Raw genomic sequence first — 17867 nt, 5'->3', positions numbered from 1 at the left:
TCGCCTTTGTGATCAGTTTTAGCCGAGGCGTGTAACTTTTCTCAGTATCTCCTGAAAAATGTTTGGAAAGATTCATCATCGTTCGTCTGATTATCCTTGTTATAATGTAACTATACGCGTACGTGTTAAGCGTGTCAAAGTGTGAGAGAGTTGTACATGTTTAGAAAGAATAAAGCTAGTGAACAGTGAACGCGTGTCTGTAAAATCAGAAATTCAATACAGACTGTATTAAAAGTAAAATCCTTAGAAACTAATATTCCACGGCGCCAAATTAATAAATTCCAACAATCCTTACTGTCCCAACGGTTTATCACCGGTTTAACAAGTGTATAGATAGATGTAAAAATCTTTAATTATCCACAGCGAAACTAATAACTCAATCACGCGTTTCATTTGGCAAGTTGCGAAACGGTTTCGACGAAATCTGCTGCCCACCCTACGTAAGAAAGCTGACCGAAGAATGGACAGAGTTGGTCACTCGTCGGATATTTCCCCCGAAAATCACAGCGAGACGGAGAGACGAAAGCATCGGGATTACCATCGTTTCCGATGGCACTCGCTCCGACGAGAAGGAATTTATTAAGAGAACGAGGCAACAGCAAAAGGGAAAAGGATATTCGAGAACGATCGCGCGTCCCGATCGAGCGAGCGATAGCTAAATGCGAGGGGTGAATCGAAATTGGTGGAAACGGCAGGGCACGCGAGAAACTCGCGACAGGAACAGCGTTGCCGTCGAGTTGTCTGGCTGATTTCCTGGCTTCGAGTCATCCCTTCGGAGTTTCCCAGGGGATAGCGGGAGGTTAGGGGTGAACCGGTTGTGAACGGTGCCTGGAAAACCGAATAGTGGAAGGAAGGGGTTCGCTTCGGGGGTGGGAGTGCTGATGGCGGTCGAGCGAGAAGAGACGAGAAGAGAAGAGAGGAGAGGAGAGGAGATGAGGAGAGAAGGGTGTGGGTGCTGCGGTCGAGAGAGGAAAAGGATGAGGAAGAGGGGGCAAAGAGTGGTAGAAAGAGAACGAGGGAGGAAGAGAGAAAGAAAGAGAGAGAGAGAGAGAGAGAGAGAGAGCGCGGCGAAGCGTGTAATTGAGTCCCGTGCGCGATCGCTACTTTATCGACCCCCTTATGCCTACCCCGTTCCCTCCCAACGCACCCAATCCCTTATTCGCTGTTTCTCCCTCTCTCTCTCTCTCTCTATCTTTCTCTCTCTCTCTCTCTCTTTCGTAGAGCTCGAAATCTCTCGCTCGAAGCCAACCTACCACCTTCGAACTCTATCTTTCAGCTCTCCACTCCACCGTCTCTCGTCTTGACGAATCTTTTATCCTTCTCTCGTTTTCAAACGAGCACACGAGAAACGTCGACTAGGTATAAAACAAGGGCAACGACGACGACGATGAGAAAAGATCACTACAGAAGGGAGCGTCAGCATTTCGAAAACGAATGAAAACGAGTTTCGCTGGTCGTCGTTGAAAATGGTTATTTTTGCAAAGATTTTTACGAAAGTTTATAAAACAAAGATACAGCTTTGGCAAATTTACAGTCGATTTGCCCTGAACTACGTTTAAACGTTGAGAAACTATCGTTTCAATGATACTATCGTTTTTTCGAGCGCTGCTACCGTTCGCATCAACGGGGTCTACATCCATCTCCGATACGATTCGGTGCTCGGTAAATTATATATCAATGAAGCGGCGAGGGCCCCGCTGAGACTCATCGGGGCAACTTTATTTAGCCCTGACCAATTTACACCAAAGATGAATCTGCTTCCACCGGCCGCCATCAAGCATCCGTGTCAGACGTAGAGTGCGCGTCGTAAAATCCATACATACCGACGTCACGGACAGACATATATCAATCCGTACTAGACGTATATCGGCTCGTTTGGAAAAAGGTTCGACAAGAGCTTACACCCTGCTTTCTACCTACGTGTCTCTGCGCCAGGATACCAACGGACACGATAAACGAGCAATGAGTCTTCCTCGTCGAGCTTCTTCCTATCGTCTTTCGTCTTTCTTCGTTTCGCCAGGATTTCCCCGTCTAGTAAATCCTGGCGACGCGAGAGAAGAAAAAGAAAGAAAGAAAGAAAGAAAGAATTCTCCTCTGCAATTCTACAGTTTCGCCAAGATCGTGCCGAGGAGAAGAAAGTTCGTTTTACGAGTCCGCCGCAATTACCGGAACAACGATTCGTTGCGGATAGAAATTTATAGTTATCGTTATCGGATTCGCGTTACGTTGAACCTCGATTATCCGCCACCGACGGCCGCTTTCCAACCATGAGGAGGCCCATGGTATCCTCCACGAACAATTAACTAATTTTTGCGTAATTGCACCTTGCCCCGGCGTACGAAGCTATTTCTCATTTCCCGCGGAGCAATTACGGTGAAACCATGATGATTATTTCGAGGCTTTCGCTCGGCGAACGATCGATCCTCGAAACAGTCATTAACCGATTGGAAGCGTACGTGCCCGCTACGGGAGTCGGGTACCAAAGGGTTGTAGCTATTTGTAACAAAATTAAATTGATCCCGGCGAGGTTGGAGATCGACGCGTTACGGATCGGCTCTCGTCGCCTCCCTCTACCACGTGCTCCCTGCTCGTTCCGCATCGCATCGCATCGTATCGCATCGTATCGCATCGCATCGCATCGCATCGCATCGCATCGCGTCGCGTCGCATCGCATCGGGTCGCGTCCCAACCCGTCCCCGTTCCGTTCCGTGTCCATTTCGTTCCTCGTTCCTACAATTGCGCACGTGGAAAGCACCGAGAGCCGACTTTGTCGTTCTATCGACCCTTGGAACTAACCGGGAAGCACGAGAAAATTAAGGCGCGAGAGAGAGAGAGAGAAACTGCCATGCAATCCACGAACAGGCGAGACGAGAACGTGCGGAAAAAGAAATTAAACCCTTCGGTCTCGCGAGGATCTCCTTTAAGATGGAGGCCATCCACGGTAATAGAGAAATGATTTGATTAAAATGTAAAGGAGGTCCGGACCTTCTGTTTGCGCATTTCACGGTTCGCCTGTGAAAAGCACGGGGCCAACCGTTAGACAGATGGCAGTCGCTGCACTCAATGGCCTGAGAAATTGGATCGCGTTTTAACTCCCTTACATTTTCAGGTCCGGATGGGCTACGGATGCCGAGCTTTCAGACGCGACCTACCGTCTTCTTACACGCCGATTCCGTATCCTCGATTTCCATCCTACGAACGAACTGCGAAAACTCGAAACAACGGCTCCCTCCCCTTTCGTCTCTCCCTCCATTGTTGTCCGATCGCGAAACAAATTTCATCGTTTGGTCGTCATCTGGTCAAATTGCTGACAGTAGAAACGCTAAACATCGATCCGACAACCACGAAACCGAACACGCGCGTTTTAATCGTTTAAACGCAAACCAACCACCGACCAATCGGTCTTAAGACGAAATCGAGACAGAACGATCCCTCAGGCACGGTTCCCCGAGACCGAGAAAGAAAGAAAGAGAAATTGTCAGCCTCTTCTATCTTCCAATTCCAATTTTTCTCGATCCTTTTTCTTCACCTGCAGATAACGAGCGGAACGATCAAAGAATCCTTGGCGACGCGACGCTCGCACGTCCGCCATTTCACTTGATTGCCTTTTAATTATCGTTTACCTCGATTTGCTCGGTCGAATCACGAACGTAGTCGTCGTCTCGTTTGTTCGTCGTTGCTTGTCGTTATTCTTATTTCAATTTCTCGATTCTCGGCGAATTCCTACAGCCGTAAAGAGTAATGGTTGAAATCATATCAAACGAACGCAAACAGCGAACGTTTAACTCTGTCGGTAGCCAGAAGAGCGCAGCAGTAATCAGCGACAGTCCCAGACGAATACAATCGCTCAGCCTAATAATCGTCGACGGTCAAACGTCACTCTACAATCTATCAATGTATCTATATTTTAATGATCTGCGATCGAACGATCGAAACGCAGCCTAGCTTTTCTTCGCTCGATCGAAGCAAACGCTGCGCACTTTCCTTGCCTTTTCTCGCGCCTCTCGGCCGTGAACGACGGGAATGGGCGTGAAAGCAAACAGAAGGGTGAAACGAAGGGGAAAAGAAGGAGGCAGAAGATGAGCGAGCAACGTGGGTGGACAATCCCCGGGTTCTCTCGAGAGCAGAAGGTGATACGGAGGCACGGTCGAGCGATCGTGGCCGAGAATAGGAGGGATGGAAGCAGACTTTGGTGGGAGCGCGATTCTATTCAGAGCGGGGATAGAATCTGCCACGGTGGGGATGCCGATGAACACCGCGGTGAGTGACGCAAGAGGGGTGCGAAAGGAGTCGAGGAACAAACCTGGTGGCAGCAATCACCATGAGTGGGCGACGTGCGCGCTCCTCTGGATCTTCTCCTCTCTTTTTGTCTCGTCTCTTCTCCTCGCTTCGCCTCGTCTCGCCTCGTCTTGTCTCTCCACTCTTGGGTTATCAGCCTGATGAACCACTCGCCGACCTTTTCCCGTCAATCGCCTCTCGCTATCTATTTCTCTCTTGCTCCTGTTCTCTGCCTATTTCCTATCCCCTCGCCCTTTTCCGCTACCTCTGGATCACTCTTAGTGCTCGGTTCTCGTACGTGTTCGTATCCCCGTGTCCGTGGCCTCCTGCACGCAACCGCATCACCGGACGACAGCCTGCATCGCGAGGGTTGAGAAACTTTATCACCAGCCATTCCTCTTCTTATATCTGCCGCACACACACACACACACACACACACACGTACTCTGTGTACACATACGTGCGTGTTTACTTACGTAGCACGATCGCGACCTTACGATTTTCATCGGTGCGAAACGAAATTCGTAGGCATCGACGCGAGATTCAGAAGAATAGGAGAAAGGCGGAAGCGAAACAAGATTGCCAGTGGACCGCGCGCATTTTAACCGCGGGAAATGTAACGATACCAACCACTTAAGTCGAACGTCTGCTCAAAGTTTTGCCATATGACGCTACCGATCGAGTAAGCTCGCTCACGAGGGGCTGGTAACGATGGCGGAGGGGGACGCAATGTTACCTCTGCGACATGCGGTACCGTCGTATAGACGGAGACCAAACAATTTGTATTAAAATGAGCGTGCTACCCTCGGCAACAACGGCGAGCGATTTTGTAAAAACGATTTGAGAGAAAAAAAGAAAGGAACAGAAAAAGAAGAAAGAAAAGAAAGTACAACAGACGTACGAGCATGGTGAACAAGTACGATTCAGTCACTTTTCACACTTCTCAGCACGATTCTTGCTTTCTTTACTTTATCCGTATTCCAGTTAATATCTGTTCCTTTACACTTTGCGTCACCGCCAGCCATTTCTTCCACTTGAACCGCAAATTTCAAATGCTTATACCTGTAAGCAATCGTACCGCGGTTGTTAATTATTCACCGAAAATAAAGATGGTGCGTATCGTTCTGGATTGCGATCAGAAACTTGTCGTCTCGTCTTGAATAGCGGACGATTTATTCGAACATCGATGAGCGTAACGGCGAGTAATGGCTGGACATAGATGAAACACTTAGGTTTATATCATCGATTATGGCAGACACGCGTAAAGAAACCGTACGCTCGACTTTCCAGTCGCTTTAGAGTCGCGTGTCATTTGCGAGAGTTACGAGCTCGACAAGCCTCGTGCTCGCGAGAAAAACGAAACACGATACAAAACGATTCGTCCGGTTTCAGCGGCGGGTCGTTCGCTCGCCCTCGCTCCCCGATCCATCGAGATCAGGCTCATCGAGGTATGCCTGCGGCCCCCCCGTGGTTCGCTTCCATCGAAAATCCAGATCTGGTTGGTGACGACTACGACGACCAGTTCGTTGTCAACCGGACATGTTAAACGAGTACGGGTCCTTTGTTAAAGATAGAAGAGAAAGAAGTCGAAATGCGATGCGCGCGTGTACGCGCGTGATCACCAACGGTGATCAATCACCTTCAAACCGTGCTCGTACAATGCGTGTCGTGCCACCAGAATCTGGCCGCTTGAGAGAGCTATTGTTGCCACCCACGTTGTCTCTCGACTTCTGCTTACCGCTCGTTCTAACCACGACGGCCTCTCGTTTGCCAAAACATCCCCAAAGATCCAATACTCTTGATTGCTCCGCCCTCCTCTCTTCACCCTCCTCTCTTCACCTTCGCAATACCTGCAGAGGTCTTCGTATTTTCTCTCGATTGGCTATCGACCGTTCTCCTTGCACGATCCAATCACTCGATAACGCTTCCGAGCGATTCTAAATACACACAATCGTTACTCCGCGGCCGTCATAAATCGCGTCGATATAACCGATCGGAAATCTAAATCTCGAACAAACTGGTATAAATACGTGGGAAACGCTCCCACGAGAGTGTACCCTTCTCCACCTGATGTGTGTCTAATTTCGAGAGGGGAAGAGAGAAAGAGAGAAAGAGAGAGAGAGAGATAATCCTCCGAGAATCGAGGAGCAAGAATCGGAAGCCGAATTTTCAAGATTTCCACTGATCAGCTCGGAATGAAACGGACGACCGTCGTAAAAGTAGAAACGAATACGCGTTATCGGATCGGTTCGATCGAGAAGAAAAGAAAAGGGGGAATTTTGCACGATATCCTTTATACCCTTCCGCAACTATATTCCACGCTCGCACAAAAAGGTTTTCCCTTCGTTTCTCGGTTATCGAGGGAGAGGATGCGATCCAACTTGATAAGACGGAGTTGTAATCTCGCTGCTACTGGCATCTTGAAACAGCCGTTGCAGACGTATCAAAATATTCAAGCTCTGCATAATTTCTCGTGACAAGTGACAGGCTAAAAGCTGTCCCTCCCCCGAGTCGAATCCGGCCAAATGTCTGGTTTAGTTTAAAACTAGATTTTAGACGTTGGATTCTCTTAAAAGCAACATTGTCTGTCGGCTAGAAAAGAGAGCAAGGGACACGTGCCACTTATCCACCCGTGTTATCGCGCAACTTATGGTTGCTTATGGATACCAGAAGCTGAACACTCGAGCATGTACTTGTGCATATATAGCGTCGAGATGATTTTCAGACGCGTATGCACGCATACACGCGCATCACTTGAAGTCGGCTTTTCGTTCGTTTCCAAGCGATCTGCGAAGACTTTACAAGATTGCCCGCTGAACAATATCAAAAGCAACGTATGGTTCGTATATTTTACATCATCCTGTCATTGTTTGTTGCTTGTTCAAAAATCTCCTGCTCAAACTCGAAGAGTTTTCTAACTAATTTTCTATGGATATATGCAAGATAATATGGCCCCTTATTGTAACGAATTAACTGTAATAATAATCATCCGTATCGTGAAAAATCGATGGAAGAAGAGACGAGTAAAAGAAAAACATCACGCGAAACATGAAGCGGTACAAAGCGACATGAAAGCAGAAGAGAAAGAATAGATACTGGCATAGACAGTGACGAGCAGGGACGATTTAGACTACTATATCTATCGGACACCGTGTAAAAAATCGCATAAACTTAAACGTGCTTGTCGGAATTGACCGATCATCGAACCTTAATAATGTGAATTTCAATTAATCGACAGACGAATTTCTCGATGGGAGAATGAAGAAGTAGAATTCGCTTTCTCATGGATCCGAGAATCGATTTGAAATGATTAGCGGTAATGTCAAGGGAGTATAGAGGCACGTTCGTGATGAGTCCGTGACTGGCGTACCTTCTGCGCCCCGATGTGGTTAAGTTGATCCAATACACCAATACGTAAGAACAAATCCACCTAATTGAAGTAACCACAGAGCACAACGCGCTACGTTATACAGTAATGCAATTGAGTCAAGCAAAAGTAGACAGATCTGCACAAGTATAGAAAGAGAGATAGAGACACAGAGAGAAAGAAGAAAAAGAAACAAAGAAAAAAATAGAAAATGAGAGGAGAAGTCTCGATGATTCACGATGGACTATATCGACGGTACGATAGTATTTTCGTTTAGAAAATGAATGTTAAGCTTCTGCTTTTTGGCGTCCAATATTTCCGTTTAAATTTACCAATACGAGCCTCGGATATTAGAAAATGCGCAGTGACACGTAATGACAATAAAACGAATAAACAATACTAATACATACTTTCAAATTAAAAATAATGAGAAATGGGAGAAATGTGGAATGAGAAAATAATTTGTTATGCATAGTATAAATATATTTATACGAATATTTTTATAATGCGATTGTGTCTAGATATCGCGACACATGTAATGCTAATAAATGCCACCTTTTAACTGGATACAGAATGTAAAAATTGATCGATGATTTCTCTATACGTTCACGCATCGTTCCACACGACTTTATTAGCCATTCAAAAACTTTTTGATCATGCAAGAACTGTATTTCAGAAGTTTTTCTCACACATATCCAGTTCACTTATCGTAAGAAATTCATCAGAAAAAAAAAAACAAGGCATTGATTTTTCGTTTATCAAATATTACAATATTTGTTGAAATAAATAATGCGTAAATATGCGATTGCTAAGAAACGAACTCGATCAACTATGATCTTCGTTTTCATCAAAAGTTTTATATATATATGTATACATGCAATCATTTTTATAAAATTTTAATATCGCATCTGACATAGTATAGTTGACATTACCAGCAAATATATTCTTTGAAATCTTATAAAATATAAATGCATGTTATTATTATCATCTTTTTCGTCGTTTTAATACATCGTATGTGCATTTATGACGAACACTGATATGTACAAAATTAGATGCAAAAAGTTTTGTCAAAACAAATGCGCTACGATAAAAACAATTTACGTGATGTAGCTGCCGTTTCGACTTTTGAAAAATTTAAATGCATTCACCAAAGAAAATAATTATATCAAAGGTGCCTTTACAATATAACTATAATGTATTGTACGTCTATACATTAATTGCAAAGTTTCTATCCTTGATTTTACTATAAACGTGTAATTTAATTTAGTATACTGAAATCTAGTATACTAAATTAATCTAGTTTGTTTTTTTTCCCAAAATCTTTGACCCTTTATATGTTCAAGAGAATGCTTTATTCTACACTGTGACTCGTTTAACTGGTGAATGTATAAAACACAAAAAATTGGTAGCACCAATTGTTCTGATAAAAGTAGTAAAGAAATTTTGAACGACCAAATAGTTTTCAAAATAAAACTTGAGTAACTAGAAAAATATTCATGTATTATGCATTACAAGTTATATTTGATTTTAGATGAAACTGAATTCAATCTCGTGAAACTAATTGAAATTTTTAATCAATATCTGTTATGTGGAATGTGATCGATATTATAATACGATATTATGAAAAAAATTCAATTGAAATTGTCGCGTTGCGGTATTAGCGGCTGTTGATTAATTTTAGAAGATTAATATTTCTCCTCAAAAAGGAATCACCATATATGCACGATTTCGAAGTTTCTAACAATGCCTGCTGTATACTACGCCGCTCATTATTATACTTTGTTCCCCTTCTGAATGCATGTTCCTTTTTTTATAAGAGTATGCACTTCCTCTTCTTTACTGGCTCTGGAGGTTCCAATGCAGCTAAAATAGCTTCATCAAATACGTTCTTCAAACCTTTCTACAACATTTAAAACTCTATCGTTATTATCTGAATATTACATCCTGGAAATGTTTCCTTGTATTTAATACACTTACCTGCGTAAGAGCACTACATTCTACATATTTTACTGCTTTCAATTCCTTGGCAAGTTTTTCTCCTTGTTCTGCCGATATCGGTTTTTGCTTATTCTTTGCCAATTTTTCTATAGTAGCAACATCATCTCTCAGATCAATTTGAGTACCAACCAGCAAAAATGGAGTTCTTGGACAATGATGCGTAATCTCTGGTACCCACTGAAATAAAATAACATTTTCATCAATCATGTTATATGATAAACTTTATTTCAACAGCATTGTAATAATAAAAAAATTAAATTAAACGTAACCTTTTCTTTAACATTTTCGAAAGATGATGGTGACACTACTGAAAAGCAAACGAGAAATACATCTGTTTGTGGATAACTTAGAGGCCTTAGTCTATCATAATCTTCTTGACCTATAACATAAAATAGTATTTATATATTACTCATATAAAAGAAAAATTGCTATTATAAATTTACCAGCAGTATCAAACAGTCCTAATGTATACGGATCACCACCAATCATTACTGTCACTGCATAGTTGTCAAAAACTGTTGGTACATATTCAGATGGAAATTTGTTGGTCGTGTATGAAATCAAAAGACAAGTTTTACCCACAGCTCCATCCCCTACCACAACACATTTTATTGTCTGCATATTGATATTTCTCGTATTATCTAAAATTGCTGTATTAAATACATGTTTAAAATTAATACAATGGACGTAGACATTTCTAATAATATTATATACATGTACGTCAATATGACAGTAACAAACAAAATGCAAAGTCACTTTTAAAATTCTTTAACACTTTATTAATAATTGGTAAATTGATTTACATTTTTTTTATATTTAACGCTATACGAAATATATGAATTTTATAAAATTTTTCGAATGAATCATATCGAGATCAGTTTGTCCTTAACCTTCAAATATACTGAAATCCAATGTAAAGGCTAAATTATTTTAAATTACATTATTATTCACCACAATAATCATGCTATTACTTTCTATATTTATATTCTATATTTCCTATAATACTATTAACTTATAGAAAGAAAATTGTGCTGATTTATCGTACAGAAAAATAGAAATAGATTACCTACAATTATACGCCTGTCATTAAAGGTTAAAATCGTAACTCATACTTTCAAATTGCAATGAAGAATTATACACTTTGGAATATATTGGAAAAAATGTGCAAAAAACGTCTCCACGCTTCAACACCATTAATCGCGATATCTATTTCTCCGTAGTTTGTATTTATCATGAAATATGCATTTCTTTTGACATGCATTCATCACAAATGCCACTTGCATGTGTATAAGTCTGATAGTTAATATGTATGATAACGAATACTATAAAAAATATTTAATATCAAACAACATTTATAATACAAAAACAAGTATAATAATAATAAAATATCATTTTTTATGACGTTGTTTTAAAAATTGGCAACTGAAAGAAATACGGTGATCACTAATAGAATGCTTGGGACCAACAAATTGATTACAAATTATTTGTTTTATACAAAATTTTTTATTTTAAGAAATATTCGCACTACATTTAATAAAAAATCATCAAATATAAGAGTATTATAGTGATCATTGCAATAATCTCATATATATATATATATAATATGTTAAACATAAATAGAAAATTATTATTTTTTGCTAATATAAAAATACATAACAAATCTCTCAGCATTAAAATGTATTCCTTTCACGATTCCTTTATCTTCTACGGACGTGCGTTTCGTTATTAGATTTTCTATATTATATAACTATGTACTTATTATCTTGCATCAGGTTTAGAAAATGGTTGTAATGATCCTGGTTGTACCCATGATAATCCAAGTGCTTTACTTTCTTCTTCTTCCTGTATCAGATATTGTATAATCACAGTTAGTAAGAAATTAAATAAAAATATTATGAATTTTAAACTTATTAAATCTGAATTATATATATTTCCCATACCTTAGGTTGTAAAATTTCTTTCTTGATAGAATTGTGAATCTCCTCAACATACGGACTAAAAGTAATATAGTGGGGATCATCCACTGTAGGTGCATTATAAACTTTGTTTAAACTTTCTCTCACACATTTTTTTACACGATCTCGGAATATTTCAAAATTGTTCTCTAATCTGTAATACAAACATATTATATTGTATACATGAAATATAAATATTAACATACATTTACAGTACTTGTTGATTGTATACTTCTTCTTAAATACTTACAAATTCGATGCTTCATGATTTACAGAATTCATCTTAATATCTACTTTAGTGAGGATTTTTGTTATAAATTGTATCAACTGCCAAATTCTGTTACTTTTTCTCCATTCAGGAAATTCCCATGATGTATTTAATTCTCCAGACTCAGGCTCGATTAAAGGATGAAAAATTGGAGTTTGAAATGTAACTTTCTACAATTTGTTCAAGATATAATTAATATAATTTTACAATTGAAATATCATATGTTTGGAAGAATAATCTTACAGGGCATCCTCCATCTGGAAAATTTTGTGGCAGTGTAATATTAAATCTGAAGATTCCTCCTTGATAGATTCCTTGTCGCACAAACTGAACCCCGAACCATACTAACACAAAATAAATTTATAACAGTTTAATAAAATATTTATAAATGTCTAATAAATGCATACAAGAAAATGTGACAAACAATAAATCATGCACATATTTACATGTAAACCATTATATAAGACCAAGTCAGGATAAGCAAGACCTAAGAATCAATTCATGTTTGACTTAAATAACTTGAATGCATAATTCAATTTTCTTCTACATAAGATGCATTGGAAAAAAAATTAAGTTTTGTTCATCTAAACTACTTACTCAGAGAATTTTGAGCAGATGGTATGACATAAATACCCTTTAAATCTTGTGAACATAACATGCTACTGTTTAAAAAATAAAAAGACTGATTTTTATTCATTGCAAATATTAGAAATACTAATTAACAATATAGAAATGAACTTACTATTCTGATAAAATGTTGTATTCCTGTAAATATACTGTATATTCTTTACTAGTTTGCGATGCAATTGGCCTGTCAATCATTTTCACAGACATACTTAATTGAGAATCTCCGTTTGTGTTCAAAGGTAATAATTTTCTAAACGAACCTTGTCTTTTCAAGTTATCGTTCTTATTAGCGTCATTCTAATATCATATAAAATCAATTTTTACTTTCAAATATCTCCATTTATTTCCTAGATTAAAAGAACTCTTTTCTTCCTTACCTTTATTCCTGACATCTTGACAAGAATTGGATAATTTGTCCAGTACAATCGACGTCAAAAATTTTAAATAACAAAAATATATTCTATTATATCACAAATTTAATCAGATAACTTGTTATCATTCATTTCATATCTGACTTTTCATTTATGATCATTTTCTTTGAAATGTTCCATCTTTCAACGTACATACACATGTAAATAACCATAAACGAGTAAGATCATAGATCTTACGCTCAATATGTATACCTTTTTATATTATCATATGATTAAAGTAAAATAAAATTCGAAATTAGGGAAAATTTTGACGAAAAAAAGTAAACATCATCATATAGTGTCATCACAATTGTCTATTCAAGATAAGAAAGGAATTTTATTTAATAAATATCACATTGTAAAAATATACTTATACCATTGACTAAAATAAAAATAGACTGAACGTGGAATCGGACTTTGTGTCTTATAATCTGAAATATCGACCAGGAAAAAATCACTAGTTTTATAACGTATTCTACACCTATTAACATATTTTTTCGGCCACGTTTTCGGGACACTCTATGTCCCGTTACCATTTTCGTGTCACATTCTGTCGTACCGATTCAGGCAGGTTTTGCACCGCAGCACTACTACTGATGAGAATTAAAACCAAAAATTTAAATTAATAAAAATTAAAACCAAACATTTAAAATGTGGACAGTGTTACCAGATTCGTTTCGAGAATTATTTATTGAATTGAACGTGACGGTACTTTATCAATGAAGTAAAATTGTAAAATTTTACCTAAAACCTATAAAATTATTGATTACTGTAATAGAAAAAGTGTTTTTGGAAGTATTGACAGACTATCACCTGTTGCTCATCACTGACTTTACCTAAAGATTGAGCAGGGAAAATAGTCATTATAAGTTGAACCTTCATCGTGTGCACATCGATTAAACTTTCAAAGTGAATTTTTAAATAATATTTCTGAATATTCTAATTGTTTAAACATTTAACATTTCTAATAATTTACTTGTAACGATTGAACAATAAATTCTCTTCTTTAACATTCCTAAGTACTATTTAAAATTTTTAATGAACCATTTGTAATAATCGCGTTACTAATACATTTCTAAGAAATTTTAATTAACTGTTTCGCGTTATTAACGATCTAAAGATCAGATCAATTTCGATCGATACGGAAATGGAAGCTCGGTACAAATCGAAATTTCGTCGCATACGCATCAACGAAATTCTAAAAGTGAATTATTAAATAATATTTCCAAATATTCTAATGCTTAAACTTTATCTAGTATTTGAAAGTAAAGTGTTAAAAGTATTGAAAGTGATAAATATGAGTTAAAGTGAACTTATGGACTGTGTTCCAATGTCTACATTGCTACAGTGAAGAAAAGAGAGTCCGAGAATGTTTGAAATATTCAAAAAATGTTCAGAGACCACGGATGCACTCAAGTGTTACGTAAATTTTAGTTTCTAATCCCGAATTCAACGATCGGTAAGTCACAAGGTTTTGTTTCTTTGATATTTAGTTAATACTTGATCTGAAATTGAATACGAATGCAACTGCCATGCGTCGCACAGGATATATTTTGATAGTTACCACCCTTTAGTAATTACAGTAATATATTGTATCTTTCTCCATGTACATACGTAATATTAGTTTACTATACTACTATTGATATTTAAATAATATTAAATACTTCAACTACTTTTACTTATAATTACAAAAATAATTTTATCTTTTACTACTACTTTGTTAACAAGAATATTTATTTCAATGCTTTAAATTAATCATTACATAGCGTTCGAATACCGTTTTTTTGTCTTTTAAAAGAATTGCTTAAATTCGATACCAGTATACGTCGTGACTCGTGTGATGGGTATATATACATAAAACAGCATGATTTAAAACAAACTAAAATAAGACCCGTGCGTAGTCACCTCCACGTGGTGGGTCTTGGTAATTGGTATCATTTTCCAAATATTAACATCTCGGAGTATTATTATTTCTAAAGTGAATCAAATTTCGATTCCTCCGAATGTTACTATTTGCAAAATGATATCAAGCGAAGAACTACGCAAACAATAGATAAAGAATAAGTCAATAAGAAAACTAGTAGAACTAAACTATTAGAATCGCGGTGGCAACGTAGAACAACGTGGGATACCGTGAGATATCGTAGTATCGTGGAATGCATGTGATTTAATACCAACTTGCACCAAGTATTAGACATAAGATAGATTAGATCTTGTCACGGAGTCACATACGCAAGGTAAGACCTAATAATTGATCATATCAGAGCTAATTCGAAAAATTTTTAAACGGCAATATCGTTGGAACGAGGAGGAATTTCTGGTTAAAAAATCGAGTTCTGTATCAGCAGAGAATGATACCCGAAGGTGGTACAACGTAATCGGCCGCTGAGCCGTTCTCCTGATACATGAGTAAGTCGAAAAATTCCTAAACCGAAATATCTTTTTGAACAAGAAGGAATCGCTCGACGAAAATTCGCCTTATGTATCAGGAGAACATGATAATCGAAAAGGTGGCAAGACATAGTCGGCCGATGAGGCGCTCCCCTGATACAGGTAAGTCGAAAAAAATTTAAACCGAAATATCTTTTGAATGAGATGGAATTGCTGGACGAAAATTCGCCGTATGTACCAGGAGAACATGATACTCGAAAAGGTGGAACGACATAGTCGGCCGTTGAGGCGTTCCCCTGATACACAGGTAAGTCGAAAAATATTTAAACCGAAATATCTTTTGAATGAGCTGGAATTGCTGGACGAAAATTCGCCGTATGTATCAGGAGAACATGATACTCGAAGAGGTGGCACGACAAAGTCGGCCGTTGAGCCGTTCTCCTGATACACAGGCAAGTCGAAAAATTTTTAAACCATAATATCATTTAAACGAGAGCGAATAGTTGGTCGAAAATTTGCCTCATGTATCAGGAGAACATGATACTCGAAGAGGTGGCACGACATTGTCGGCCGTTGAGCCGTTCTCCTGATACACACGTAAGTCGAAAAATTTTTGAACCAAAATATCGTTTCAACCAGAAGGAATCGCAGCGCGAAGATTCGCCATATGTATCCGGAGAACATGACACTCGAGGAGGTGTCACGACATAGTCGGCCTTGGAGCCGTTCTCCTGATACATAGGTAAGTCGAAAAATATTTAAACCAAAATATCATTTAAACGAAAGCGAATATATGGGCGGAAATTCGCCATATGTATCAGGAGAACATGATACTCGAAGAGGTGGCACGACATAGTCAGCCGTTGAGCCGATGTCCTGATACATAGATAAGTCGAAAAATGTTTAAACCAAAATATCATTAAAACGAAAGCTAATATCTGGGCGGAAATTCGCCACATGTAACAGGAGAACATGATATCCGAAGAGGTGGCACGACATAGTCGGCCGTTGAGCTGTTCCCCTGATACACAGACATGCCGAAAAATATTTAAACCATAACATCATTTAAACGAGAGCCAATAGCTGCGCGAAAATTCGCCTTATCTATCAGGACAACATGATACTCGAAGAGGTGGCACGACGTAGTCGGCTGTTGAGCCGTTCTCCTGATACATAGGTAAGTCGAAAAATGTTTTAACCAAAATATCATTTAAACGAGAGCGAATAGCTAGTCGAAAATTCGCCTTATGTGTCAGGAGAACATGATACTCGAAGAGGTGGCACGATATAGTCGGCCGTTGAGCCGGGCTCCTGATACACAGATAAGTTGAAAAATTTTAGAACCAAAATATCGTTTCAGCGAGAAGGAATCGCAGCGCGAAAATTCGCCTTATGTATCCGGAGAACATGATACTCGAAGACGTGGCACGACATATTCGGCCGTTGAGCCGTTCTCCTGATACACAGGAAGGTCGAAAAATTTTTAAACCAAATTATCATTTAAACGAGAGCGAATAACTGGTCGAAAATTCGCCCTATGTATCAGGAGAACATGATACTCGAAGAGGTGGCACGACAAAGTCGGCCGTTGAGCCGTTCTCCTGATACACAGGTAAGACGAAAAATTTTAGAACCGAAATATCACTTAAACGAGACCGAATAGCTGGGCGAAAAGTAGCCTTATGTATCAGGACAACATGATACTCGAAGAGGTGGCACGACATAGTCGGCAGTTGAGCCGTTCTCCTGATACACAGGTGAGTCAAAAAATTTTTAAACCAAAATATCATTTGAACGAGAGCGAATAACTGGTCGAAAATTCGCCCTATGTATCAGGAGAACATGATACTCGAAGAGGTGGCACGACAAAGTCGGCCGTTGAGCCGTTCTCCTGATACACAGGCAAGTCGAAAAATTTTTAAACCATAATATCATTTAAACGAGAGCGAATAGCTGGTCGAAAATTTGCCTCATGCATCAGGAGAACATGATACTCGAAGAGGTGGCACGACATAGTCAGCCGTTGAGCCGTTCTCCTGATACACAGGTAAGTCGAAAAATATTTAAACCAAAATATCATTTAAATGAAAGCGAATATCTGGGCGGAAATTCGCCATATGTATCAGGAGAATATGATACTCGAAGAGGTGGCACGACATAGTCGGCCGTTGAGACGTTCTCCTGATACACAGGTAAGACGGAAAATTTTAGAACCAAAATATCACTTAAACGACACCGAATATCTGGGCGAAAATTAGCCATATGTATCAGGAGAACATGATACTCGAAGAGGTGGCACGTCATACTCTGCCGTTGAGGCGTTCTCCTGATACACAGGCAAGCCGAAAAATTTTTAAACCATAATATCATTTAAACGAGAGCGAATAGCTGGTCGTAAATTTGCCTCATGTATCAGGAGAACATGATACTCGAAGAGGTGTCACTATAGTCGGCCGTTGAGCCGTTCTCCTGATACATAGGTAAGTCGAAAGATATTTAAACCAAAATATCATTTAAACGAAAGCGAATATCTGGGCGGAAATTCGCCATATGTATCAGGAGAACATGATACT

At 39.0% G+C, this 17867-nt stretch overlaps 2 protein-coding genes across 6 annotated transcripts; both read right to left on the bottom strand.

Moving 5' to 3' along the window:
• Positions 1 to 8106: 8106 nt before the first annotated feature.
• Positions 8107 to 10957, bottom strand: LOC122537765 (cdc42 homolog). Of its 4 annotated transcripts, none has more exons than XM_043671252.1 (5): positions 10710 to 10957; positions 10087 to 10293; positions 9913 to 10022; positions 9623 to 9820; positions 8107 to 9545 (listed from the first exon to the last, which is right to left on the bottom strand). In XM_043671252.1, the coding sequence occupies exons 2-5, from the start codon at positions 10262 to 10264 to the stop codon at positions 9456 to 9458; spliced, it is 576 nt and encodes a 191-aa protein (XP_043527187.1). In that variant the 5' UTR covers positions 10265 to 10293; positions 10710 to 10957; the 3' UTR covers positions 8107 to 9455. The 4 variants fall into 4 exon arrangements, with proteins under 4 accessions (XP_043527187.1, XP_043527188.1, XP_043527186.1 ...); XM_043671253.1 differs by having other exon boundaries at positions 10714 to 10957; XM_043671251.1 differs by having other exon boundaries at positions 10756 to 10957.
• A 421-nt stretch (positions 10958 to 11378) lies between these two features.
• LOC122537764 (protein crossbronx homolog) lies at positions 11379 to 13090 on the bottom strand. Of its 2 annotated transcripts, none has more exons than XM_043671249.1 (7): positions 12871 to 13090; positions 12609 to 12790; positions 12464 to 12528; positions 12110 to 12210; positions 11849 to 12036; positions 11584 to 11752; positions 11379 to 11485 (listed from the first exon to the last, which is right to left on the bottom strand). In XM_043671249.1, exons 1-7 carry the CDS (start codon positions 12883 to 12885, stop codon positions 11402 to 11404), a joined length of 804 nt encoding a protein of 267 aa, XP_043527184.1. In that variant the 5' UTR covers positions 12886 to 13090; the 3' UTR covers positions 11379 to 11401. The 2 variants fall into 2 exon arrangements, with proteins under 2 accessions (XP_043527184.1, XP_043527185.1); XM_043671250.1 differs by having other exon boundaries at positions 12464 to 12525; positions 12871 to 13087.
• Positions 13091 to 17867: the final 4777 nt, after the last annotated feature.

The sequence above is a fragment of the Frieseomelitta varia genome, unplaced genomic scaffold, assembly GCF_011392965.1.
Source record: "Frieseomelitta varia isolate USP_RPSP 00005682 unplaced genomic scaffold, Fvar_1.2 scaffold_930, whole genome shotgun sequence".
NCBI classification, from domain to species: Eukaryota; Metazoa; Arthropoda; class Insecta; order Hymenoptera; family Apidae; genus Frieseomelitta; species Frieseomelitta varia.
The sequence above is the reverse complement of the archived record's forward strand: the minus strand, read 5'-3'. Positions and strand labels throughout refer to the sequence as shown.